The sequence below is a fragment of the Nannizzia gypsea genome, genomic scaffold (assembly GCF_000150975.2).
Source record: "Nannizzia gypsea CBS 118893 supercont1.2 genomic scaffold, whole genome shotgun sequence".
Lineage (NCBI taxonomy): Eukaryota > Fungi > Ascomycota > Eurotiomycetes > Onygenales > Arthrodermataceae > Nannizzia > Nannizzia gypsea.
Window position 1 is genome coordinate 2,537,296 of NW_003345200.1, and position 26,487 is coordinate 2,563,782.

Below are 26,487 nucleotides of genomic sequence, written 5' to 3' on the forward strand. Positions count from 1 at the left end.
CAACTTCTTCAGCAAGGAAAACTTACATTACGCCACGATGCTAACGTTGTTGATAAGGCTCGTTCACCATGAAAATATAGTCACTGGCAATGTGTGCTCAGGCTAGGTTCGCTACGAGTGTAATAGCAGAGGGCAATTCGTCTTTTCTATGCATAGACACTGGTACAGGCGGTGGCTAGGCTATCCATAGCGGTACCAATGACGAAGCGCAGGAAATCGATAAACATGTTGGCGGATGGGAAGTCCTGCATGAGCCAAAGAGACTAACTATAAGGTGGGGGATACTAGTTATAGTCTCATACGGTTTGGCAATCCACCCTATCCATCTACCTCTGCGATTCCAAGTTTCCCAAGGCCATCATGCACGGACTCCCTTGATCTACATGGTTACGCCTTACGGAGTATTTCAAAGCCCTTAATATTGTCTGACTGTTTGTCTGCCATGTTAACGCCGTAACGGGAATTCATACTAGTTAGGAAGGCCGCAGGACGCCGGCAGAGACACCAGCTGCACTTGTCCGGGATGTTGAGTGTTCCTGGGACAGGGAACTGGGATGCTGCAAATTTCTTCACTATTGGGGGACCGCCGACGATCAAAACTCCCGCTGCCGGATCTTCAAGCTCCGTGCTGTGTATGGAGCCGCCCACGGATCCCAACTGCTTCCAAGGCACCCTTGTTTCAGAACTAGTTAGTTAAGTATAACTAAATCGGGTGGAAGGCCAAAAGATGCTTTGAGCCCGTTTTCAGAAGTGGTGGCTTGCCCTGGAAGACCCACGTTCGAGGCCATATTCTGCTGCCAGACGATGTACATAGTATGTATGTATATGTATGGCAAGCTGGGATCACCCTGCATTCAACCCCGTCCCATCATTCAAGGGATGTCCTTTCATATCTGGAAATGGGTTAATTGTTGCGTTCCCTTAATTGGAAGGGCGAAGAGGTTGATATTCTATGCAGTTGTGGGACCATATGTATTAATTATGGCATGGACAAGGGCTAACCTCTGAGGATGCATGAAAACATAAGTAAGGGACCGAATAACGCCTGTTCTATTTCTGTGATCAGAGTTAGCGCCTGGGTGGAACTAGAATCGCTTGAAGGAACGAACAATCGGAGCATCGGAACGAGCAAGCAGCCAAGCGGCCTTGGAGCCAACAGTTAAAGGCCGAAAAGAGACTAACCAAACCAACATGTCATAAAAATAACAGCCTAGCAGTGCCTTCAACGTCTTCTTACTAAGTCTGCGGCTTCGGCTTGACGGTAGACATGGCTATGGCTATGCTTATGTATGCTTCTGGTTATGGCTATATTGGCCCCAAATTTGGTCATCACCGGGATCGAGTCGAGCTGCCAAAGAGACTGACGGCCGAGTACAAAAACCAAGTAACTAACTCATATAACCAATACAGCCAACTACGCTGCTGTCTACTCCGTATGGAGTTTATGATTAACCATGAATAATAGGCTGGCTACCCACTGGGTCTATACGGCTGCATGCAACGGCCTAGAGGAACGGTAGAACGGCCCCTGTTGTCCTCCCATTACACAGGCTAGGGCTCTGCTCCCATGACATAGTCCAGCATCAGGAGAACAGCGACAGGCGATAGGCGACAGTGACAGCGAACAACGCATCAGCAAGGACGGGGACTCGTGATGAAACACATGATAAAACACGACCGCGAGGACAAGGGCGTCTCTCGACTCAGCTGCAACCACGTCGCTTGTCAAGCATCACCAACCACGCAGTGTTGGTTCATGCTGGATGCTCAGTCGCATCAAAACCACCAGGCGAGACCGAAAGGGAGGAGGGAGAAACCTCATGCATGCCACCAACGACACGGGCCCTTTTCCCCGTAACTATCTAAGCTTGTCGCAGGATCGAGGAGACAAACAGCACTGCGCTAGGGGATTGGCTAGCCAACTTCGTTGGGCAGGGGTTATATACGTAACTACTTGACCTACAGAGTACATCCAAACTATCCCACATTACTACAACTTACGATGCAGACAAGCGAGCCTGGCCTGGACGGAGAACAGAACGAGAACGGAAAATTTTACGACCAAAAGTCAAAATAGTTATGATAGCAGCATACGGAGTAATGCTCTCTCCATCTGTCTACTCTAGACTCTGAGCCTGCAAGTTTGGTTAGTCAACGAGTTAGTTAATTTACAGTACTTACCCCTGAATGCGCCGGCCGGGCTATCAACCAGCCCAAAAGCGAGAGCGATATCTGTCAACATCAGGCATTTCTATCTAGCAACACCAACAATGCTCAAAATGGCCAACTACTCCGTGCAGAGTACACACAACTCCAAAGAGCCATCATAATTGATCAAACGGCGTTCACGACCCGGCCAGGAAGACAGTCTCAAACGTTGCATGAAACACTTGACGCCCGTCTGCCTGCACGCTGTGATTGGGCCTGCATCTTCCCTTCACACGCTTGACCTTCGACGAATGATCTCGCCCGCAGCTCGTGCATCTTCGGACTGGCGCCCTCACCTGCACCCAGAGCAGGCATGATTTGGCCATGCTGGTCTGGGTTGAAGCTTGGCCACTGTGGATCTCTTCTTCTTCGTCTTCCCTTTTGCTTTTTTCGCCTTCTCTCACTTTTCCTTTGCTTGCCCTGTGGGAAGAAGCAAAGAGGAGGATTTGCTGCTATTCTTGTCAGGGGGCCTTGTAACATCATCGCAGATGTGAGCGCGTATTCTTGAACGCAAGAGGCCAGTCCAGCTTCCCGCCCTTGGGGTTGCTCCCTCGAAATAGAACGCTTGCGTTGATCCATGGCTGGCGGTTAGGTGCCCTGCACACTCTCTCGACCAGTAGTCTGCGATGAGCGAGTTCACGACGGGACCGCTAACGCATCAGCAACCGCCGGGCCCAGGGGTGGACGACGGGAGACAGGCAAGATACAGCCTTTTCTTTGCCTCTCGAAGGTTCATGCTGTCTTTCCCCAAGAGGCGCTGCGAGGGTATATATTCATGCAGCACACACACTCTTCGTCGCCTCCTGATCTTTGTCTCCTCCCTCTCCCTTATATCACTAAAGCAGTTTCTCTTGTATTATTTTCCTTCCCTTCTCCTCCCTCTTCGCTCTCTTTGGTTGCTTGTTCTTCACGAGAACTAACCACATGCCTATTCCCGCCCTCCTTCTGCCCACTCATACCTAATATTGCATCAGAAGGCGTTTGATACGTCTCACGAGTCTCTTTGCCTTTTATCCATCTTTATACATTTATTAGATCTCATTTCCCCCATACCACATAAAAGCATTTTGCATTTTTCTTTTTGGTTTTTGGCCCTTGGTTTATCATCGTCGACTTTTTACTGTCCGCTGTATCTGGAATACTCCGCCGGCCGTCGGTTACACTTCTTGCAGAGATCTGAATAAGCCAGCGGCTTGAACCCCTGCTCCTACTTCGACGAGACATCCATCCAGACATAACAACGGAAAATCCGTCTTCGCTCTCCTCAGCTTGCCTGGAGATCTGAGTAAGTACCGCCGACCCCTGGCGTTTGCATGCATTTATTTTCACTTTTTTTTTTTGCCCCCATCATGGCTTGCCGAAGAACGACCCCATACATACACATGCACACATGCAGACCACCCCCTGTGTGGCTGTCGGCCGGCCGCCTCTTCTTGCATGCATTCTCATTCATCCTTTGAGCGCCGGCATAACTAACTGATGCAGCAGAATAACATCATCGATCCGCTATTTCTTGCTACTTTATTTTACTTTACACCGCGACTCTCTACGGGTTGCCCTTTATTAACCTGTCTGCTTTATTCCGCTGGCCGGAACCCCTTGAAAGGACAGAACTGCTACAACTTCTTTAATTTACAATATATCCATTTTCCAACCCGACAAGCCGTCCCTTTTTCTCACTGCCCTACATCTAACGATACTGGGTTGATCTTCTCAAAAGGGGGACGCATCTTACGAACTATTCCGACTACTTCTACTACCAACATCAAAATGGCGAAGTCCAATGTTGCTCTTAACCGTGCAGCTCTCAATGAGTTTATCTCTATGCCGGTTTCATGCGAGATGATATCTTACTTGGCTAGACAATCGTCTATGGTTATCAGATGCGAAGACCGTGCTATTCGAGGGCCAGTCACCCAACAGGGGACTCTCACTCCGCCAGCATCTCCCGATCTCAAGGCTGCTGACGAGCCTCACCTTCCTCCACTGCCACCACTGGAGTCGTTCATCTTCTCGCTTGTTACCCGCTCTCATGTCGAGGTTCCTACTCTCATGACATCTCTTGTCTTCCTAGCACGCCTAAAGAACAAGCTGCCGCCAGTCGCCAAGGGCATGCGATGCACCTCGCATCGTATCTTCCTCGCCGCTCTAATTCTGGCTGCCAAAAACCTCAACGACTCCAGCCCGAAGAACAAGCACTGGTCTAGATACACCCTGGTCAAGGGCTATGACGGCTTTGGCTTCTCCTTGCCAGAAGTCAACCTGATGGAACGCCAGCTTCTCTATCTGCTTGACTGGGACACCCGTGTCAACGAGGAGGATCTTTTCCTCCACTTCGAGCCCTTCCTTGCCCCCATTCGCAGCCACATCCAGGCTCAATGTGACATGGAGATGGAACGTGAGCGTGAACGAGAGCTCGCTGTACGTGCAGCTCTAGCCCAGGCCTCCCGTGACCAAAGCCCTGCTCGTATCCCCAGCGACTATGGCATGCAGACCGGCATCTACGATTCTCCCCGTTCGATCTCGGACAATTCAAGTGACCGCATCGCACGTCACAAACGTCGGCAATCCCTGCAGCGATCCGGTCGCTCTATCTCCCCGCCGTCTGTTCTCGATCTGCCCGCTCTCGGCCACGCCGACTCCAACCATGGCTCCTCGTCCCGATCTTCCAGTTTGGCTCCCAGCTCCCGAGGCACACCCGCCAGCTTCAACACTGCCTCGTCCTTCCATGAGGTTGTTGTTGCCGACGGCAGCTCCAGTCCTAGCTCCTCTCACTTGGCGTATAGCTATGTCGACATCCAGATGATGCGTCCCAAGCCAAAGAGCCATGCGATCAGCTTCCCCGCTGAGATACAGCCACAGAAACGAGCAAAGACCGCAGGATCAGCCACCGGAGGAATCATTTCGAGATTCTTCGGCAAGGCCCGTCCTGTCGCATAGGCCAGAGAGATCCCGTTACCCTGTTTCCCCCCTTATTTTCATATTTGTCAACCCTATCAACCTCCTACCATCCGTCTCCGATCTCCGATCCCCTTATTCCTACATCACTCCTAACGCCCGACCAACACACTCCGAGCTGGACTCGTTAAACATATCCAGCTATCCCTTATCATTGCATGAACACAGAATACAGGCTCCGATCCGAATTTTCTGTCTTTTCTCGTTACTTTTTCCTTTTTGTTTCCCCCAGCTAATGTACTCTGGCGACATATGCATCTAAAAGGCGTTTATTTTTTGGGTTTTCACGCATTTTTCTCATTCGTTTCGTCATTTTATTAGCGCAACACTCGCTCTATATTGCACTTCGGTTGAACATGGCTAGCATTACTACACTCTTTTCTTACTACACTTCCTGCAGATTTAATAGGTTATTTGTCTGATCTAGATGAAGTGATGATGTCTCCTGCTCTTGGTTGTCCTGTTTTATATACTTATCTGGCCAATCGATTGCATGGCACCGGTGTTGGTCATCTTTTTTTGGGAAGAATGTTATCTATATATAGCCATATAAATTTCGAGTATTGTTCTTTTATAAACTCGTGTATGCACAAGTAACTACCTATCCTGTAAGCGGTATATTGTAGAAGGCCCGCGTATCCTCGTCAGTGCCCTGCAGGTAACATTCTCTCCCACTATTTGTTGGATACAGCTGAAACCATTCATTGACCGGGACTCACTCGACACAGCCCATCAGTTATGTCATGTAGAGACAGAAGTTGGCTATCTGCTACCCAAGGGATAGATCAATGTCAATTCTGCGGCTTCTTGACACCGTCCTTTGCAAAAATTCGCTCACTTCCTTTGACAGAACTAGCCGGCCGTTCAGGGATGTGTGAGCTTATCAGTTATCAACCTCTCAATCAGTATGTGTAAACAGATCACCACGATACCGGTGGTTTAGTGAGGCATTGGCTAGTTATATTATTGCCCTCACCTACTCGTACATTGTAGCAATATATCAAGGCAGGCTGTTCTAGTGACGCTCTGTTGAATGCCGCTCCCGTTGAAGAGATGAAGAGATGAAGATGGAATCTGGGTATTGAGATCCGGGTATATTTTTGCAGTAGTAGTTGTACATATGTCTAGAATACAGTGTAAATGATAAAATGATCAAACAGCCTTCGCTATGGCTGTTCCACACGCTCAACACCTACTCTAGAGTATCAAATTAGACCAACCCAACTGCATAGACGGAACGGGAGAAAGAAAGAGTAGCTACGTACCACAACCGACCACGAAGGCCTGGAAAGAAAATCAAACATGCCGCATTTCACAATGAATCGCAAATAATTCTATGGTCGTCTCCTCGAGTATCATATCTTGCTTGCTGTCTTTATTGCCTTTATGAAGACTCGTTCTTGTGCTCGACTGGCAGGCTCATGCCGACTCTCCGGGCAGTCAACCGCACTCGTTCCTCCTGGTCCATGTCTGCTCCTGGGTTATATCGTTCCAGCAGGGTAATATACTGCCTCTGCGCCTTGATGTATTGCGTGAACTGCTCTGCTTCTTCGAGCTGGGCGCGAGCTGCGTCGGCGTCTGCGGGTGCTGTGGAAAGGTGCTGGCGGATCTTGGTCTGGAGAGGGGATGGCGCGAAACGTGGTCGGGGAGGTAGTTCGCGTAGTATGGCCCGGTAGACCGAGCGAGTCCTTGCTTGTACGTTCGTCATGCTGTGCTGTTTTGATCTTTCTTCTCCTTCTTCTCCTTCTTCGTCTTCCTGTCTGTTTCTTCCTTCAACTTTTTGATACTCGAAGCTGTAGTTAAAACAGCACTAGAATAATGTAAGGCCTTGGCAGATACTCTTAAAGCAGCGTCATGAACGGACCGTTTTTCTTGTCGTTCCTTTTTTTTTATATATCAGAAGAAAAGAAGACAAGACGGCGACGGCAATACAAAAAGACTACGTCGTGATAGGAAGAAGAAGAAGAAGAAGAAGAAGAAGAAGCTCAGCTGTATCTGGGACATGACACAGAGCTGATGGCCGTGTCGTGCCAGGTCTGCTCCCAGGAGCAAGCAAAGTATCGCTGCCCAGCTTGCGGCGTACAGAGGTAGGTCCTCCCCGAGCAAGAATAAGAATAAGAAGAAGCTACTACGGGGATATTCTAACTGGCGGCCTGTATAGCTGCTCCCTGGCGTGTTCAAAGGCCCATAAGGCGACCTGCTCTCCGGTAGCACAAGATCCTGCGCCCAAAAACGCTCACCTACAGGAAGACGACAGCGCGGTGACCGTCGACAACGCGCAACCCCCTGCTACATCTGCTGCTGCTACTGCTGCTGCCACGACTTCTGGGCAGGGGAAATCAAAAGACAGGTTCTCCACCCTTGAGGAATCGTCCAAGCTCCAGGAGTTATGGAGTCGATTCCCCAGATTCCGGTCGCGGTTGCGGGAGATTTACAGTCTAACACTGGAAGAAGAATGGGTTGAAGAGGCAAGGTCGGACAACAGCCACATACGGGGGCGAGGGCGAGGACGCGGGCGAGGCAGAGGGTCACATTCGTCCAGAGGGCGAAACCGAGGGCCCTGGACCGCGGAGAAGGGCTTCAACCGCGGACTTGGGAAGGTTCGCAAATGGAGGGAAGCGTGTGATGGCGATGGCGGTGCCTCGAGACGCGCCACCGGCGGCGCTGAGGATGAGGCATTTCGACGCTTTATTGCTCTTGTGATTGATATTGATATGGATAAGGGTCAGGGTCTGGATATGCATATGGATATAGATAAGGATAGGGATCACGATACGGGAGCAAAAACAGGAACCGGTTAAGCGGACGCGTTACTCCAAAGATTGACTGAGGCAAAAAAAGCTACCAGCCTGCCGGGATGTGCGCGCCGTTTATGGTTTATGGGGTACCTTTTGGGACGACAGATCGCATCGATGTCCAGCCAGCCAGCCTGTCTGCTGCCTGCCTACGATACGCCGCGCCTTCCTCCATATATATTTATATGTGTACGGCTGACTGCTCTAACTTGTGCAGATCGTGGGGTGCCAGAATGCTAAAGGAAAAAGAAGCAGGAGATATGGTTCTCTGCTCCGTACATAGCCTCACTTCTCTCGCTTCTCGTTTGCGCCGTGGGAGGTTGTTGTTTTCTTGGTCAAGAAGTGAGAGTCCTATCCGATTGGACACGGGCTCGTCAAGACATGATCTGTCGTCTGACGCCTGCTGACATACCGAAGCGAAGGGGGATGGTTACTCTGGGGGACTTGCGATCCAGATGCCATATCTAGTCATCCAGGACAAGCAAGCAGCCTGCAGTATGTGATCTCTCCTTACGTCACAAAAGACCCCTTTGGTCCTACCACACGAGTCGACACGCCCGCCTCCTGCTCCCTTGCCCCCCGCAAGTTTGCTGAGTCCCTCCGCCTCAGGGGGACAAACGAGTAACGAACCCGTTCGAGGACCCGAAACACAGGTACCTTTTTCCTTTCTGGCATGGTTTGAAACACAGGCAGATTTCAAGGGGTCCAACGGCCAAATGGAACTTCTCTGCAGAAAGCACTCTACACCTAACAAGACACGAATGAGAAGGGGAGATGGCCCTTCCACCCAGAGCCGAGCAGTGGGACGGCGGCTGGTTAGCTGCTTTAGACGACGGGGCGAGGCTCTGGTCTCGTCTATCCCCAACCGTCGACTCCACGGCGTCCAACGTATCTGCATAGCATAAATAACTGAGAAGCAAACGACCGTTCCAAGGCCGCCCGTCCAAGAAAAAACAGGGCCAACGCTATCGAGAACAGGCCTGGTCGTACAGCCTGGGAGCTGAAGACGAGCTGTTGCACACATTATCTCCGCCGGGCTGATGTGTGTTCGCCCTTTGCCTTCGTTGCCCCTGGCAGGATGAGGGATTGGATGCTGCTGCTGGTAGACACGATGGCCTCTTGCCACCACTTGATCTATATATCCTTCTTATAGTTACTGTTATTATTACTTACCCTAGCAAGACAGACCAGGATCACTGCTCCGGCTTCCTCGTCTCTCTCTCCTACCAAGGCAGAGCAAGACGCAGGAGCAGCCATCAACTCTCTCCCCTTTTCTCGCGAAAATGCTACATGTCTGATGTACGAGCAGCCAGCCAGCATGAGCGCCTGTAGATCAAACGTAGACAAAACAGACAGCAGCCATGAACGATATCAAGCAAGTAACAAGCAGACCAGCCAGACAGACAGACCAGATGCTTCGCTCTTCTAGCCCCAGAGACCGCAAGTCAAAAAGAAAATAAAATAAGGAAAAAAGAAAAGAAAGGAAACGAAGACCGAAATATCTTTCTTCAGCTCTTTTTTCCTTCCCCTTCTTCGTCTTTGCTTGTTACAGAAGAAGAAAAAAAAACAACAACCTGGAGCATCTTCTGTCTCACTAAAAGGGAACAGAAAAAAGAGGCCCATCATCGATCTCCTGCGTCGCCTCTCTCGACGCCTGCCTGTCTGCCATCTTTATATTGTTATTGTTGTTATTATCATATATATACGCCCTCTCGCAGACCGATCAGCCTCCGTCCGTCCAGTCTATCCCATAATCCTCCCTTGCGACGTTGTACCGGTCAAAACGCGCTGTTCCTTGTCTTCGTCCAAAGGCAAAAAAAAATACATATATATAAAAAAACGAAGAAGCAAAAATAAAGACAACAACGACCGCCAGCCCTGGAGGACGGAGGGCGTCTCTTTTTGCTTCTTCTGGCCCTGCTTCTGGTCCTGCTTCTTCTTGTTCTTCTTATTGTTATCTATCACCTGGATTTGCCTCCGTCGAGAGAGACAGCAGCCGGTACAAGGGAAACGAGACACTCAATTCGGCGGCTGGCGATGAGGAGCGAGCATCACAAGCAGTAGAACAGCGCCGGGCTGGCTTTGGGGGAAGACGAACGACACGAAACGAAGACGAAGCATCCGCGAGAGACATGCAGCAGAGCGTCTGCTCGATATCAGACCTCCAGCAGTGATCCTGTCACCGATATATCAGACGGGCTGCTTTGCGACGAGAACGAGAACGAGACAAGAGAGACACACGAGAGACAGTGACAGTGACAGTGACAGACAGAGTGACAGACAGAGTGACAGATAGACAGAGACAGAGACAGAGACAGAGACGGACGGACAGACAGACAGACAGACAGACAGCAAGGAGAGACAGACCAGAGACAGAGCAGAGGAAGCTCTACCTTAAACGCATCCTGTCTCATACACAGACACGCCCGAACCCCGTAACATACCTATATATTATATATAAATTATATTAAATTATATATAGTATATAGTATGTCCGCTTCCTCTTCGCTGAACCTCGCCAGGACACGGTCAACCAGCGCTGGGCGTGATGGTCTCTCTTCCCCACGCCCTGCTCGTCCTCCGCTCCAGAACCGAACGTACTCGGCCCCCGTTGGCAAGCTGCACCTTCAGTCCAGCCGCTCAGGCAAGCAGGATGGCTCTGGGTTCACGGCAATAGCAGAGAACGAGGCGACCATGACGGGCCCGGAACCCGACGACAGGGAGAAGGAGAAGGAGAGGGAGAGGGACAGCTCGGAGGAGGTATGCGTGATATAAAAAACAAACCGCCCCTTGATATCCTGATTTCCTGGTGTGCCCTTTGCTATGCTCTCGTCTGCTCCGGACACGGATTGTGCGAGAGCATTGGGCACCGGGGATATATATACATATATATTGTATATATGACATGTGTGTGAAGAGACTCTTGGAAGTAGCTGGCTAACTTGTTCGCGTGTATTAGGCTGCTACGTCTGGACACCAGCTTCCCCAGGTGAACCTAGCGGTGGTGGGAGCCGCGGGCGTGGGCAAGTCGACGTTTGTGAAGTGCGCGCTGGACCTGAAGCAGACGCCGCTGGTCCGGTCTTCGATCAAGAAGATGTCCATGGATGGAGCTATATATGTGGTCCGGCTGCTGGAAATCGCTATCCACAAGATCACCCTGGACGACCGCGGCCGCATCGTCTGGCCCAAGTCCCTGGGCGAGCAGGCTCTGCCTCCCATCGACGGGGTTCTCTGCCTCTTCGATTCGACCGATCTACGCAGCGTGTCCCAGTACCCACAGGTTCTTGGTAAGGACTAGACCTCTCTCTCGGTGTCCTTGGTTCCTTTTTCCCCCTTTCTTTCTTTTTCTTCTGTTGCTGTTGCTGTTTCTTTTTTTGTTTTGCGGATATTATCCTACGGTTACAGCTGCTGAACGGACGGAATACTAGATGCCCTTCGGAAGTCGACCAACATCCCTTTCCTCGTGATAGCCTGCAAATGCGATGGCCCTCAGAACGAATCCCAGCAGGACCCTTTAGCCCTAGTGCAAGCATGCCGGTCACTCCTAGGGTTGAAGGTGCAGAGAATCTCCGCCAGCCATCCTGAATCCCACAAAAAGTGCATCTCGACCATCCTGCGAGCCATCATCATGCGCAGTGCCGGTATGTTTTGTCTTTTTCCTCTCTTTTCTGCTTCTTCCCTTCTTCCTTGCTGCTCTCATGCATGCCGTCTGCTTGTTCTATCCCCCCTGTGCCTCTATATATATGTCCGGGAAGCAGGAAAGAAACACCGTCACTCTGCGGACGATGTCAACACCAACCAGACTCGCCTCGACCGGTTGAGCACGTCGACCAAAGAGCCATCCTCCTCTTCTCTCTTACACCTTTCCTATCTTCCTCTCTCTTGTTCGTTCTGGCTGCTCTCGGGGCTTTTGCTGCTTCGTCCCCCCTGTCTATCACGCTAAACTCGCTCCCGGCTTTCTCCACCCACGCCTCGCACCGCCCAAAAAGCAAAGAGAGAAGGAAAAACGAACAAGACGAGGAACGACGACGAGGCAGGAGAAGAAGAACTCTGTGCTCTCCCCCTGCTCTGGCTCTTTTATGAGTTCGAGTTTGCCGGCCAGGGAGTCGAGTCTTAGCTCTCCTGCTCTCTTTTTTTCTCACTCTCTCTTTCCGTTCATCCTCCCCCCCTGTTCTGGTTGCAGTCGACTTTTCACCTTTTCTTCTTCAAGCATGAAATATTCTCTGCCCAGCGTCCTCCCCCTGAAGCATTCTCACGCTGGCTTGCCGCTCCGGCTGACGTCTCGATGCTCTCCTTTGCAGATGTAGCCTCTTCTACGACAGACCGCTTGCCACTCTCCACCTCTTCCTCTCCAAACCTCGCGCCCTCCAACAGCAGCAGCAACAACAGCAGCAGCAGCACCCTTCTACTTCGCCAACCTGTTCCCCGCAACCGACCTCATACACGGGCAAGCTCCGAGAACCCCAGGCCATCGACCAGCGATACTACTAGATCTGACCGATCCGCCGGCGGCGGCGGAGGAGGTGGTGGTGGTAGTGCCCACCCTGACACGTTAAGCAGCTCGTCTTTGGCCCCTAGCGCTCACGTCGGCTCGAGATATGCCCGTAGTAATTCCCAGCCCGTGCCGCCAAGAACACCGCCCGGAAGTACGATATCAAACCGCAGCGCCTCAGAGACCATCATTGAAGATTCACCCCCGGGCAAGGCCAGGTATCGAAACCTGAGGACGACTTGGAGGCACAGCGCTGGCTCAGACGCCTTCAGCAGCTTCCTTGATATGGATGATGAGCTAGACGACTCAAAATCCGCCGGAAGCCCTTCAAGCCAGACCCAGCCAAAGGAGAAGCAGGATGAAACCGGCTGTACGCTTGACGAGCTGGTCGACAGACTCCTCTCCTTGCCAATGTCCAAGCAGGATGCGAAATTTCCCGCCATCTTCCTCTGCCTTTATCGGAAATTCGCTACTCCTTATCAAGTCCTGACTGCCATAATCACACGCTTCGAGCACATCAACTGCAGCCGATCACCGCTGCTCACCCGCCACGCAGACCAGCTCAGATTCCTTAACGTCCTCGCACAATGGGTCTCAGAGTACCCCGGAGATTTCGCTGGAGCCAAATCCCGGAGGCGACTGATCGAATTCATTGCTTCTATCGAGAAGAACATCGTCTTCGCCTTTGCTGCAAAGGAGATGAATTCCTACCTCGAGAAGTTCGTGGAGGACGATGACCTATGCTGGGCTTACGCCGACGAGGACTCTGTACATGAATCCACTGATCCGTTTTCGGATATGTCGTCAAACCGCATGTCTCAGTCCATGGGTAATTTCAACGTCAGCGACATGGACCTCGACCTCTCCTCGCAAAACTCCAACCTCTCCACCGCATCCAGCGCAGACAGGGCCGGTAGCATCTCCGGTCAGTCTTTCCGGCACCTTCTCAGCGTTGAATCCGCCCAGCAGGAAGCTCACAAGCTCGAACTGGTACCACGCAACCAACTCACAAAAACACAATGGCGCATATTCATGGACATTCCTGACGAAGAATTCGCCCGAGAAATAACTCGGATGGACTGGATCATGTACACTTCCTTCCGGCCGCGAGAACTCATTCGACATGTCAGTTTGTCAGGTGCAAACAAAGGGAAATCATCAGCATACCTGGAGAATGTTAACAGGATGATTAAATCCTTTAATCACCTGGCGTTCTTCGTTTCTAGCATGGTATTGCTTCGAGATAAGGCCAAACACAGAGCCCAGGCGCTGGGGAAGTTTATGAATATATCATTGGTGAGTTGTTACGAATTCTCCATTTACCCAAGCCTATTCTCTCCTCCTTTTTTCATATACAATTGAAGTCGTTCTCGGCTAATAGGAGTTCTTCCATATTACAGAAACTCCGCCAACTTAACAATTATAATGCGCTAGGCGCAGTTATTGCAGGGTTAAATGGCGGGCCTGTTGCGAGGCTAGCACAAACTCGAGAACTAGTGCCTCCAACCCTACAGAAGCAGTTTATGAGTGTAGTCATACTCATGAGCACCGAAAAGAGTCATTTTGCATATCGACTCGCCTGGGGAAACTCCTTCAATGAAAGAATACCATTCCTACCCCTCCACCTTCGCGACCTGGTGTCTGCAGAGGAGGGTAATAAAACCTTTGTCGGCGCGAACAATGACCGAATTAATTGGCGGAAATTTGAGGTGATGGGGGATGTCATTCTCTCCATCCAACAGAGCCAGAAAACTTCATTTCCCGCGTACAGCAAGCATGATATCACCCAATGGTTGATCCTAGAGGCGAAATTTGGAGGAGATGACGAGGTTAGTTGTTTTAATGCATTCATTCACACATGATTTACGCTTGTATATATATACCGCGCGCATTTATACTGACGGCATACCACACAGGAACTCTACAACCGGAGCACGCAAGTGGAACCATCCGCCAGCGGCATCCCAGATCCAGGACGCAAACGGTTTGTATGGAGAAGACCTTGAACTGATGATTGTTATGATAGTAATGTCCTTGATACGATCTATTTCTTGTGATAGAGTGTCAATATGGCCCGCCAACTCACTTGATACAATTTACAATTTCAACGTTGGCTCATTTACTTGGGTTGGTTAGGAAAGGGAGGGATGTGGTTTTTACTCACCGGGAGGAAATATTCTATTTTTCATCATCATCATCATCATTGCCATCATCATTTTACACTCCTCATATACCTAAATTAATGTCTGCCATATCCTCTCTTCTTTTCTCCCTCCCCACCATCCTTCTTCGCTTTGGTTTCAGCCATACTTAAGCAGGTCTGCTCCCTGCCTGCCTCCTTTTTCTGTTGCTTCGTTTTCCACCTTGGTTGCCCTCTTGCCTGGACTGCCTTTGTCTGTATTATTGTATACCCATATTTATGAATTGTGAAAAAACCCTTCGACATTAGCTTCTGTGTCATTTTTTGAATGGATGGTTAGGAGCTTCTTTTATATGGGCAGATGTATTGAGTACCGTGATCCTAGGGGTGAATTTGCAAGGCCCTGATAGTAATATATCAAATTATAACGAATTTGAAGAACAGCATCTGTGAATTGGTATTGGGGTATGATATCGAGCAAATAGGGAGGCCTCTCGGGCGTAGGTGTAGATGTTACAACCCCGAGGACTCGGTTAAGAGGTCGATAGCTCCGCCAACTAGAGTTAGAGAAATGCTATAGTCCGCTATTGCACCATGACACTGTCTCCCCAGCCAAACATACGAGGATTGTGAGCCTTAAATTTACGAAATCAAAAGACAGAGCCCGGGAATACCAGCATAATACACAAGAGGCTGTTCATTTTTTTATTAAACCTGCCTTCTCTAGATAGGAAGTATTAAATTATATGCAGCCGTATCACGAAGTCAACTAGGATACTGGAGTAGTGTAGACGTATATAAGGCCTGTACCGGTAGGAGAGTATACTGATCATATAAAAGATATAGTTCAGTCAACACCAGTACTTCTGTTAATACCCAAGAGGTTTTCTCCAGTTTTACCTGGAGCTTTCCCCACAATCGAGAAAGAAAGGCGTAACACCATCAGAGACGAAAGATAACCCAGATGAGCTGTTTTCTTCTCGCCTACCTGAACTACAAGAGTCTCCATTAGGGTATGTTAATACGTTAATTATTGCTAAAAAACTATTAATATTGTTGGAGGAAGAGCTATAATTATGATATTTATATACTGATGACATAATCACATAATATCACGTGCTTATATGATCTGCATTATCGCTTCCTATTACAAGTTTAGAGTTATTATAAACAAGGTTTTTGACGGAAGAACTATTAGCCCTATTAATAATTACGTCAATGCGCAGACGGGCCAAAGAAAAGCTGAGAAATCAAAGACTCAACTCCGGATGATTTCTTGCTGCTATTCACAACACTAACAGCAAGAGTGAATCACCATGGCGTCGCGGCCTCTATCCCGTGTGCTTTACAGGACGGTGTCTGGGCCCTTGTCGGCCCCAAGAAGGCAAGGCTATCGGCTATCTACAAGATGGCTTTCGAGCGCAAGTAGGCCGCCGATGGTCATGCTGTCACATCACCGGCCAACCTTGCGACGGCATCACCAGCCTGTCACCCAAGGCCGTGTCGGCGTTCCTTCGGATAGGCGAACTATATTCATTGAGACTGATACCACCCCTAATGCTGATGTGAGCCCACATGTACTCTTAATCCTAACGCAAGTCTGCCGCTCGGAGCATTGATTCAATCCTTTTCGTTTATGCTAGGCTCTCAAGTTCAGACCGAACCACCCGGTCCTCCCTGAAGGATTCCCGGTTTCCTTCCTCGAATACCTAAATCCCCGATCTACCCTACAACCGCCATATCCGTCTCCTCTGGCAGCGAAGCTTCTCAACGTTGATGGTGCCGTCTCGGTATTTTTCGGCTCGGACTTTATCACAGTAACTAAGGACAGTGATGCGAACTGGGCTCATATTAAACCGGAGATTTTCAGCCTGATTACTGAAGCAATTACAAGAGGTGAGGCACTGGTAAATGTTGTTGATGTTAGACCAGGTAAGGAGGGCGCCGAGGAAGTGGGAGAAGAAGCCGTACGGTATAACGAAGAAGACGAAGAAATTGTTGGGATGATCCAGGAATTGCTCGAGACAAGAATCAGACCGGCTATTCAAGAAGATGGTGGAGATATTGAATTCCGTGGATTTGAAAATGGGAATGTCCTACTAAAGCTTCGTGGAGCTTGCAGAACTTGTGATTCAAGTACAGTGACATTGAAGAACGGCATCGAGTCCATGCTCATGCATTACGTGAGTCCCACCTACCCTACCCATTCCGCACATTTAGTCCCATCTCTTTGGAATCCTGAACTTGCGTTATTAATTCTTGGCGTTTGATGTACAGATTGAAGAAGTGAAGTCCGTCACACAAGTACTCGATCCGGAGGAAGAAATTGCCGCACAAGAGTTTGCACAGTTTGAAGAGAAGTTGAAGCAACAAAAGGGCCCGGCGCCGCAATAATAGCCTAGACCTCTGGCTGGAGTATGAGCTGATATCGAATCAATCTTTGCGTGCCACGATACCCTTCCGCCCTTTGCCCGATCGGCCTTCCACATGTTATTTCTTGCATGACTCCCTTAAGCGTATGTGCGACAGCCCGGCTTTTCATACTCGCAGCGGTCTTTAGACGAGGGAAAACCTCTTATGCATATGTATGGCGCATAAGAGGCCCTTCGGCTCCTTGTCCAGCCAATGTACGCCCAGGTCCAGACGATGGTGCACTCACCATGTAGCTCCATGTTACATGTGTTAATAACTTTACGTGCAACCTGGAATCCTCCACTCTTATCCAATCGTGACGAGCACACTGGCATTGCATTGAGGCTAGTTGTTTTGTTCTGTATATTATAGATATGGGTGTATATCCTAATATCAGTGATGGCAAAGTTACGGAGTACGTGAAGCAGTATTATCAACCCCCCTTAATGGGAGTATGTATGCGTGTGCTATGTAGAATATTATTAGTCAATTGGGATAGGTGATGTTCTATGATAGTCTGTATACTATGAAGATGTGGCTTAATTGAAATCCCGCTGATCGTTTGCATGAGCAAATGGGCGTCAAAGTGGTCTCCGCAGAGGAGCACAAACACGAGCAAGGGGCATGGTTTACTGAAGACGTACGCCGTGTGAGAATTGGAGAAAAGGGGAGAGAGTACCCCCCTCAACAAAAGGTTCAGACTGCTGCTCCCAAAGAAGGAGATGATGCCGAGCAATTTAAGCGCAGCGCAGTGCGGAGCTTTTATATAACCATCCCGAGGCAGATGTCGGTCTGCGGAAGAATAAGTATATATGGCAAAATAGCGAACTAACTAGTAGGGCTAAAGAGGATACGCCGTATATAGAAAAGATTCATAGATACCTGTACTTAATTTCGTCGGGCACGGTGTCCGCTTTGGATAGACGCTGCATGGACCAGCAGTCTCTAAGGCTGCTTGCTTGGTTGATTATCCGTGCCGGGGATGGCAAGGGAGCCAAGAAGAGGGATCATCTCTCCTGCATCGCATCGCTCGATGCTAAATACGTTAGTTCAATGAGGTTTCTTTTTGAGTGGACGGATACCAGATCTTGGGGTCTTTTGCTTTTGCTTTTTAGCGTCTTGAATCCCTTCTGCTAGAGGAAGATTTGTATGCAGCAATGTGGATAGACGCCGTCTCCCATGCATCATATAGCAACCACGCCCGATATCCTCTTCCGAGTTCTTTACCAGGGAAGCAGGCATATCCTGTAGAAGATGATCTGGATGCTAAGTGAAAAGCGTGGCCTTCCTGGTGTGTATGTACGGTGAGCGGTATCAAATATGCGAATAGGCTGATCGAACAGCCCGATCTCCTCCAGACGAGGAAGTTGCATGGCTGGCCGGAGTTTGGTCGGGATGCGGTTCCGTGCATCCCGCATCCCATCATCCCGCATGGTCGATGGGGGTGGGAGGTGGAGATGGAAAGGCAGGAAAATCCCTCAAGGGGACGGAAATCCGTCAGGCCAGATGGGGAGGTTTTACAGCCTGAAAGTGCAGGGCGCCAGTTTCAAGTCTTCATGAGTATCCGTACCTCCATAAGTTGGTACATAAATGTTTCTATTCATATCATAAAGTTGCGCGAGTAGGGTCCTGCTCATAGCCTGAGACACGGATAGTTAAATGATCGAGAACCTCCTTTTCAAAGCGTGGTGGCGAAGGCCGAGCGAGGTAAGATAGAGAAGCAATATTATGCGGGGTGCAGAGGATGAGGGGGTCTGTCAGGCCGTGAATGCATATGTGTGCCGTTTCATTTTTCATCGCAGGATATGATGGGCCCTTCCACGACGGCTGCAGGCCCAGCTAGGTATGCAAGAAAACATCAGGCCCCCCCTCCATACTCTCCGGGTGTGATTCGAGGCCATCGGTCACCATATATGCTTCCAGTATCGCCTACCTGATAACCTCGTATAGATAATATAATCGATATGGAGACAACTGTAGGTGCTGCAGCACCAAGTGGAGCGAAAACTTACTGGGCCGGTTAACTCGTCGAAGAACTCGTTTTGTCTTCTCAAACATCCATGTCAGTCCACTGGTGCTGTCCCTCGATGAGATAGTGTTAGTACGCCGGCCATGACGGAAAGCCACAGGGTGCTTTTTCATCCGGAATAGATATTCTGCGGTTGGTCCATCAACAAACTCGGCCAAACCTTGACCGTGGCTCTGGACTGACGAGTGAACCAGGATCAGGAGCAACGTTTTGCTTAGCGTAAAACTTCCTCGCCAACACCTCCCCCTCCTGTGTCCTTATCTCCTCTCTCCGCCTGGCCGTCCCACTCAAATCCTCGACCGTCCCACGTCTGACCAGGGTGAGCAAGGGTGAGTCTCAACACCGTTACGCCGCATGGCATCCCAAGTGGCAGCTGGGCGCGAGTGAAGGGCATTTCTGATAGCAGTACTCCGCAGTGCACCTGTTAAATCATTAATACGCACGTATATTAATAGCGGGCTTGACATAATAGCAGTCAACCATGGTCGAGTACGCAGCAGTTACGGAGGAGTTAGTTGCGAGACTGGGAGCCAGACCTTTTTTTACACCCACTCTCCTCGCAACACAACATCGAGACAACAAGGAATTCTTTGTCTGTTCGCGCTGGCTCGCTTGGTCGGTTTTGACTCTGGCCTTGGAGAGGGAGCTTTGGGCAAGGACCATAACCTCATAACCTCCCTAGCTTGGGCCATCAAAGAAGGTTAACGGTGGGTTTCGTGGAGTCGGTTGGCTAACTAACTAACTAGTTAGCCATCCCCGTGGTTGTTAGTTAACTAACTAGTTATCCACAGCAGCTCCAGCAACCAAGGCACAACAGGAATCGCCAAAATAAAAGCCCGGGCTTGTTGCTGTCGTACCTGTATACACAGCGTGTCAGGCGGCGGTGTGTGTTATAGTTACGTCAGGCCGACTGTCAAAAGGGAGGCTGGACATTCCCAAAGAAGCAACACGTCATGTGAAGCCTCACGTGGCACGTCTTGCCCTAGCTCGAGGCCCAAAGCGGAACTTGAGGCAAAACTGAAATCGAACTTCAACTTTCGCGACTTCGACTCTTCAACTTCAACTCTTCAACGTCACGTCGCTTTTTCCACGCTCTCGCCAGCTGCACGACAGCAGGGCCGGGAAGGGGGTGTTTTGGCTTGGGGAGGCATGAGGCATTGCTGCAGGACAAGCTGTCGACCCACTGACCCTTTTTCTGCCTCTCTGGGAGAGTTTTTTCTTCCAGTTTACGTACTCTGGAGATTTTGGTCTTTGGTAGCTTTTGGAGGCGACTTTCTGTCTTATTTCCCATGTACTGCCTTAAACTGTACATATACCTTGGTTCTACAGAAACCTAGTTGGAACCTAGTTAGGGAGTTTTGGTAGATGAAATCTGGACAGTGCCCTCCTCCGTCAAGAGAGCTCTGGTGCTGGTATATCTAGTGGGTAGATGCAAAAAGGCCTATGCACTTACCAACAACGACCTGAAATATTCCGTACGGACAGACAAATACTTTTTTACGCTCTTCTGTGATCACCGTTGCACAGAGTGAAGAGACAAGACGGGACGAGGCCAGGCGGTATTCGACATCGACTGCTTCCCTGAATGTTTCCTTTTTTTTTCCCTCCTCGACACTCAACATCCATCATCGTCAAGATATCCGACTTTGGCCCGAGTTCACAACCTGCGCTCCAAGGGTCGAGCCTAGCTTATATTATTGCAGCCACAGGTCCTTATAGGTTAAACTGGGCCTAAAAAGGGAGAGGGCTTTGGCCGCTTTGACTGGAGATAGCTAGTTACCAGGGACCCTGAGTCCAACGACTCCACAAATAAACGGTTGACTATAGCCCCCGAGCTGAAAAAGGGGAGCTGGTGAAAGCTGGATTGACAATCCGTGTCGGCTTTTCTTATTTGTTTTCGCTTCAGGTAACTCCATCCCTCCTAGCGCCAGCGCCAGCGCCAATTTCAACCTGACAGCTGGCCCTCTGATATAGCTATGGTTCCGGGTCCTAACTGAATCTCTGTCAAAAAAGAGCAGAGCCCAGTTTGGAAGGTTTTAGGCGCAGATCAAGAGATTCCAGACTGACTTTAGGCTCGAGGCGGGCCCAGAGTGCAAGGAATAGTGAGAGAACCAAGGAAAAAGAAAGCAGCAAGCAAGCAAGCAGACGGACCCATCATTCAGCAGCAAAGAGACGGAGCAGACGCAAGCAAGCAGCGCTGCAGGAAAGCGAAAAATTAAACAAGACAAGACGAGAAGCTCGCCCACACCTCCCGACTCCGCTAAAGTTAGTGTGCCACCAGCCTCTGTCTTCTCATACGTCGTCGACATCTGGGGTTTCTGGAGACGAGACTTAGACTCAGTTAGTGAGCCATTCCAGATCTACCGCCGCCGCCTCACGCCACCCACTTTACTCTTTTGCTACCACTTCCTGTCTGCTGTTTTCTCCTCTGCTTCTCTACTTACATCGTCCGTCTCCCTCCTCTCTTTCTCTCACACACGACCTCCTCATTTACTTCCTTTCACTCCGTCGCCAGCTCTGCTGAACCACCCCACGATAATCCGCTGGCGAATGCGCTTCTTCTAGATAGGCCATCATCAGCCGAAATCCACCTACCTGCCTGGTCGTCGGCCCAGGCCTTGCCAACCTCAGGATTTCGTCGGCTATTGAATATCATCTCTCACCCGTACCTCGTACTCCATCGCCCGCGTCGCCGGTGTTTTTTCTCCCTCTCTCATCGGCCGCACGGATACTTTATAAACTCGCTCTCCCTGTTTCACACGGCACTTGCCCGTGAAAAGACGATTCAGACACCCGACGTCAGCTCACATCATCCTGCCTTGTCGCCTTGTAACCCCTCCACAACCTTATTTGACAGGTCGCGCTTTGCCAGACAACCTCAGGTCCTTATCTATCGTCTCCTCGCCGTGTGTATGCTCGTTTTGAGTGTGCGTTGGGGGAAGATATTCAGAAGCGGGAGAGGTTGATACCCGTGCACCGCGGTATAGACTGTGCGTTCGAATTCCCTTCTCCTCTGTTCGCCACTATCGTCCATCTAGTTATCTGTGCTAATTCGCCATCGATCTGTAGTCCTTGAGCCAGCATCTTCCTTCGACATTACCCTCCAGATAATAAACCGCAGCTTTTCATACTACGGAGTCGTTCACGCCGCATCCGGCGTCTGCTCCCTGACCTACTTGTCCCAACGAGCTTTTGCGCAATTCTCCTATTGCAGCCTCCTCCGTTTTCATCTCAAGATAGTATATTATCCTGCCTTTTCGTCCCAGCTTGAGTCTAGGACAACTGCTCTTCGGCAATTTCCCTGACGCGTGCAGCTCACGGCGCCCTATAAAGCTTCCCCAGATTGGGGGTTGACGCACGTGTGAGTGTTACTAGCCACGCAAATTTTTTTCAACTCTCTTGTCGCGAACCTATCGCGACGGTCTGCAGATCAAAGGAAAATATTATCGGCATCCAAGACGTCATACTGTGACGTTTACTGAAGATCGATCCGAAATATTCCAAAGTTGTCTGTTGAGCCTGTTCTAATCTATCTTCTAATAACAGTTGAAGACCCGATTTGTTCACAACACATGAGAGCACCTCCCCTTGTTTTAAACCCAGGGGTTTATTACCTAGACCTTGGATAACGTCATCTCATTTACACTTCAAATACATCCCGACGACTTGAAATAGCTCGAGTCGAACCACCAGTCGAGGACTCCCCAATATCCTCATCAAAATTCCGCTATCCTCCGTTGTCGTTCACAAACACATTAATAAGTATGGCTACCTCAACTAAAAATGGCCAGTCAGTACGATCTGCCAACGCGGCATTTGCAAACACACCAGGAAACAGTGCATCCCTCTTATTAGAGAAATCTCGGCCAGGTGTCCGCCGTTCGACGCCCGATTCGGATGCCCTTGCTTCCTCTGATGACGAGACTGACCATCATCACCACGCCCAACCCCAACCTACACCTTTGGCAAACCAACGCCGCCGTACATCCTGGCTTAACGAAGTGCCCAGCACTTTAATGAGGAAAGCCTCACTCCCCGTCACCAGCTCATTCTCACCAGTCAGTTCCAATCCCACCACACCTGCAGCAGATCAATCATCATGGGGTACCGCTACAAGTCCCGGCGTCACCACATCGGTGAACTGGGGAAATACATCTGGCACAGGCTCTTTTCCATGGGGCACAGGGATTTGGAATACTGACAATCGAAAGGAACCCCCCTCTCGCATGGTCGAGGTTCTCCAGTCCCCAACAAGCTCGAACCCTCCAAATATGATCAGTACCTCAGGGGAAGATCAGAATGGAATTACAGCACATCAAGCATCTGGGGAGCCACCGATTCCATTTGCCATCCCACTTCACCCAACACCCAAGACATACCGCTCACAGTCATACTCTGTCGGGCAGCTGGACCCAGAATCCAGCAGTATGCCTCCTCCTCTCGTGACTTCAAATAAGCCCACTCCACCCATTAGTCGCAATAGGCCTGCTGCACAATACTCTTCAATCCAGCGTCGTTCTTCTCGGCCTAGCTTGTTGGAATTAGGACATGACCCTGCTACCTTAGGACGTGTTCGCGAAGATGATGACGACATTAGTCCTAGCGGCATAGAACCCAGCAACAATAACTGGGCATCTAACCAGGCACGCACCATTGAACAGCTCACTTTAGAGAACGCAATGTTGCGTCAAGCTGCATCAGGCCAAGCTGAGGGTACCAACAGATTCCGTGATCGCACCCTCTCATCAACATCCGCCAACAACGGTTATTCTATGACTCAGACTCACAAGCTTCATCCAATCCAAGGCAGTGTTCCGGAAGAATCTGATCTGGCCATAGATGATTTAGAAGACGTTGGCGGCTTTGCGGGCTACAACTCCCGCAATAACGCCCGCAGACGTTTCAGCGAACATTCGACCAACCTGGAAAAGCAGTTTCCTACCTTTGCGTCATTGGAGAATCGTACCTTGGAAAACATCAAGCGAGCTCAGTGGCAGAGCTCACTTGGATTTGGCAGTATATCTGATGTACCTCAAAGCCGCCGCCATTCTTTCGCCGATACTTTGACCAGGCATCCATCATCTTCTTTCCCTTCTTCAACGGAGACTCGAGCATCGGCTGGTTCGACGTCCTCCCTCCTAACCCGTGATGAAGGGAATTTTACTGAAAATGGTTTAAATACCTCATCTGCGGAGATTGGTAAGTGAACTGCCTCCAACTGACCACTCAAACCACCGTAATGGGATGTTAATTAACATTTTATAATAGCTTCATTTGTTCCTGGACAAGAGGGTATCCCAACTTCTGGTATTTCAACCTCCCTTCATCAAGCGTATGTCATGCCAAATACTTTCGGACGCCAGCACGCTGCCCTTGGTCAGCCCCACCAAAACCAACAGCTATTCATTGTTACTTTCAAGTGTTACCGTGCAGATGTCTTCTATATCCAAGAGGGCACCGGCCTAGAAGTCAAAGCTGGCGAGCTCGTGATTGTCGAAGCTGACCGTGGCACTGACTTGGGTACCGTTGCTCATGCAAACATTAGCTGGGCAAGAGCCAAAGAACTCAAGGACCACTATGCCGAGGAGCATTATAAATGGCTTATGCTGTTCTCACGCCAGAATCAAGCCGCGGGCGCTGGGTCAATCAATCCGAATGCGCCTCCATCTCTGGGCGGTGCCCCAGGCAGTGCCGTCGGCGGCATGGGCCCTCAGTCCCAACACTCTTCTCAAGAACCTCAAGCTGCAGAAATAAAACCCAAGCTGATTAAGAGACTGGCTCAAAACCATGAGATCCAGACCCTCCGTGACAAAGAAGGAAACGAAGCCAAAGCTAAACGTGTGTGCCAGCAGAAGGTTGCCGAGCATCGTCTCAACATGGAGATTCTTGATGCTGAATTCCAGATGTGAGTACCGTCACTGCTATCTTATTGTTTTATATATACTGACTGATACAATAACAGGGACTGGAAGAAACTTACTTTTTACTACTTTGCCGACTCCTACATCAATTTTAATTCCTTAGTTACGGATCTTTTCAAAATCTACAAGACACGCATCTGGATGTCTGCTATTAATCCTGCCTCCTTTGTCACTCCGTCCACTGGACTACAGCCTCCAGTTCCTGGTGCTGGGATGATGGGATATGGACAGGACGCCCACGCTGATCGACGCCGACAACACGACTATGGACATTACGGCGGCCTTAACCAGGGAATTTCTGCTCCATATCTAGACCCAACTAGAGACCCAGTGCAGCCGGGAATGCGTCCCCCCTACCTTGACCCTTACCATCCCTTTGGAGTTGCTAGACAAACTGACGCTGGGTTTGGAGCCGGAATTCAACCTCAGACTGACCCGTTTTCTTCATACCAGCAACCAAACTACAACATGATGGATCCTAATGCTCCTGACTTTAGCCGACTTAACGTGAGCGGCCATAGAGCTCACCCCGGCCAGAGCGAATGGACAAACCAATTCCACAGTCTATCGCTTAATTCTTAATGATATACCTTCGAACATAGCATCAACTTAGCCGTGTCTATGGGTATATTCTAACAATTCAACCCGCAACCGGCCCTGCATTCGCCAGTCCTGCTACTGCGATACGTAATACCTTATTCCGCCCACCTCACACACTCTGCATCCCAAGCGGAACCCTCGTTTTTAGAATTGATAATTTGCAACGGCGTTTTTGGAGATTGTGAATATCCGTTATTACTTTCTCCGAGATTCAAACCCTTCTTTCATTGGAAATACCATCTAGAGTCTTGAAGATCACGAATAACGGCTCAACCACACACATACTCATACTACTCATACACCTTCCTGGATTCCGCATACCTCAGGAACCATTCGAACATGGTTCACCAACTCGTTTTCCCTTCTTACATCGAAACATCTTAGTTTCTTTTACATTCTTGCATTCTGCTGCTAGCACCACGAAACTTAACGAAAAATCCAAGTTTAAGAGGAGGAACATACTCACCTAAAAAACCAGAAAAAAGAGAAAAAGAAAAAAATGGATAAAAAGAAGAGAGGAAAGGTGTTACGATACATACAGTCTTTATGGGAACCTTTTTTGCTGTTGCTTTCAGTTCCAGTTCCAGTTCAAGTTCTTGCTTCTTGCTTGCTATTCATGGTACAATTTGCCCCTGTCTCACCGGTTGGTCACTGCTTGATTTCTTGTTAAAATACTTTTTGAATCCCTTTTTCTCCCTCCACTCTCTTCCACCCCTGTCTTTCCCCCTTAGTATCTCATTTTGACTCCCCCTTCCCGTCTCTACTTTTTCATCCTGTTTGATAGTAAACACTCCCCCCTTTCGCCTTTTCTATTCTGCACCACCGGTCTACTTTTTTTTCATAAATTTCAAAAGTTCGATAATACAAACTCCAAGACAAGAAGAGAGAATATGGCGAGACCAGAAATTGCTATTACATGCTGGGAACTTCCC

The 26,487-nt window shown here is 49.6% G+C and overlaps 9 protein-coding genes across 9 annotated transcripts; 5 read left to right on the forward strand and 4 right to left on the reverse strand.

Moving 5' to 3' along the window:
• Nucleotides 1-2,122: 2,122 nt before the first annotated feature.
• On the reverse strand, nt 2,123-2,787 carry MGYG_02977 (hypothetical protein; the record flags this gene model as incomplete). The annotated part of the gene is made up of 2 exons (XM_003175404.1): nt 2,123-2,232; nt 2,391-2,787. 2 exons carry the CDS (start codon nt 2,785-2,787, stop codon nt 2,123-2,125), a joined length of 507 nt encoding a protein of 168 aa, XP_003175452.1.
• Nucleotides 2,788-3,978: 1,191 nt separating this feature from the next.
• MGYG_02978 (PHO85 cyclin-1) lies at nt 3,979-5,148 on the forward strand (the record flags this gene model as incomplete). Its single annotated transcript, XM_003175405.1, has 1 exon — nt 3,979-5,148. One exon carries the CDS (start codon nt 3,979-3,981, stop codon nt 5,146-5,148), a length of 1,170 nt encoding a protein of 389 aa, XP_003175453.1.
• A 1,402-nt stretch (nt 5,149-6,550) lies between these two features.
• On the reverse strand, nt 6,551-6,874 carry MGYG_02979 (hypothetical protein; the record flags this gene model as incomplete). Its single annotated transcript, XM_003175406.1, has 1 exon — nt 6,551-6,874. One exon carries the CDS (start codon nt 6,872-6,874, stop codon nt 6,551-6,553), a length of 324 nt encoding a protein of 107 aa, XP_003175454.1.
• A 308-nt stretch (nt 6,875-7,182) lies between these two features.
• MGYG_02980 (hypothetical protein) lies at nt 7,183-7,967 on the forward strand (the record flags this gene model as incomplete). Its single annotated transcript, XM_003175407.1, has 2 exons — nt 7,183-7,253; nt 7,328-7,967. 2 exons carry the CDS (start codon nt 7,183-7,185, stop codon nt 7,965-7,967), a joined length of 711 nt encoding a protein of 236 aa, XP_003175455.1.
• Nucleotides 7,968-10,451: 2,484 nt separating this feature from the next.
• MGYG_02981 (protein kinase subdomain-containing protein) lies at nt 10,452-14,459 on the forward strand (the record flags this gene model as incomplete). Its single annotated transcript, XM_003175408.1, has 6 exons — nt 10,452-10,721; nt 10,921-11,248; nt 11,390-11,602; nt 12,263-13,749; nt 13,854-14,282; nt 14,370-14,459. 6 exons carry the CDS (start codon nt 10,452-10,454, stop codon nt 14,457-14,459), a joined length of 2,817 nt encoding a protein of 938 aa, XP_003175456.1.
• Nucleotides 14,460-15,909: 1,450 nt separating this feature from the next.
• On the forward strand, nt 15,910-16,987 carry MGYG_02982 (hypothetical protein; the record flags this gene model as incomplete). Its single annotated transcript, XM_003175409.1, has 3 exons — nt 15,910-16,158; nt 16,237-16,776; nt 16,871-16,987. 3 exons carry the CDS (start codon nt 15,910-15,912, stop codon nt 16,985-16,987), a joined length of 906 nt encoding a protein of 301 aa, XP_003175457.1.
• Nucleotides 16,988-18,610: 1,623 nt separating this feature from the next.
• Nucleotides 18,611-19,428, reverse strand: MGYG_02983 (hypothetical protein; the record flags this gene model as incomplete). The annotated part of the gene is made up of 4 exons (XM_003175410.1): nt 18,611-18,844; nt 18,939-18,979; nt 19,018-19,207; nt 19,261-19,428. 4 exons carry the CDS (start codon nt 19,426-19,428, stop codon nt 18,611-18,613), a joined length of 633 nt encoding a protein of 210 aa, XP_003175458.1.
• Nucleotides 19,429-20,064: 636 nt separating this feature from the next.
• MGYG_02984 (hypothetical protein) lies at nt 20,065-20,656 on the reverse strand (the record flags this gene model as incomplete). Its single annotated transcript, XM_003175411.1, has 2 exons — nt 20,065-20,357; nt 20,488-20,656. 2 exons carry the CDS (start codon nt 20,654-20,656, stop codon nt 20,065-20,067), a joined length of 462 nt encoding a protein of 153 aa, XP_003175459.1.
• Nucleotides 20,657-22,798: 2,142 nt separating this feature from the next.
• On the forward strand, nt 22,799-25,537 carry MGYG_02985 (PSP1 domain-containing protein; the record flags this gene model as incomplete). Its single annotated transcript, XM_003175412.1, has 3 exons — nt 22,799-24,233; nt 24,303-24,939; nt 24,997-25,537. The coding sequence occupies 3 exons, from the start codon at nt 22,799-22,801 to the stop codon at nt 25,535-25,537; spliced, it is 2,613 nt and encodes an 870-aa protein (XP_003175460.1).
• Between the last annotated feature and the right edge of the window lie 950 nt (nt 25,538-26,487).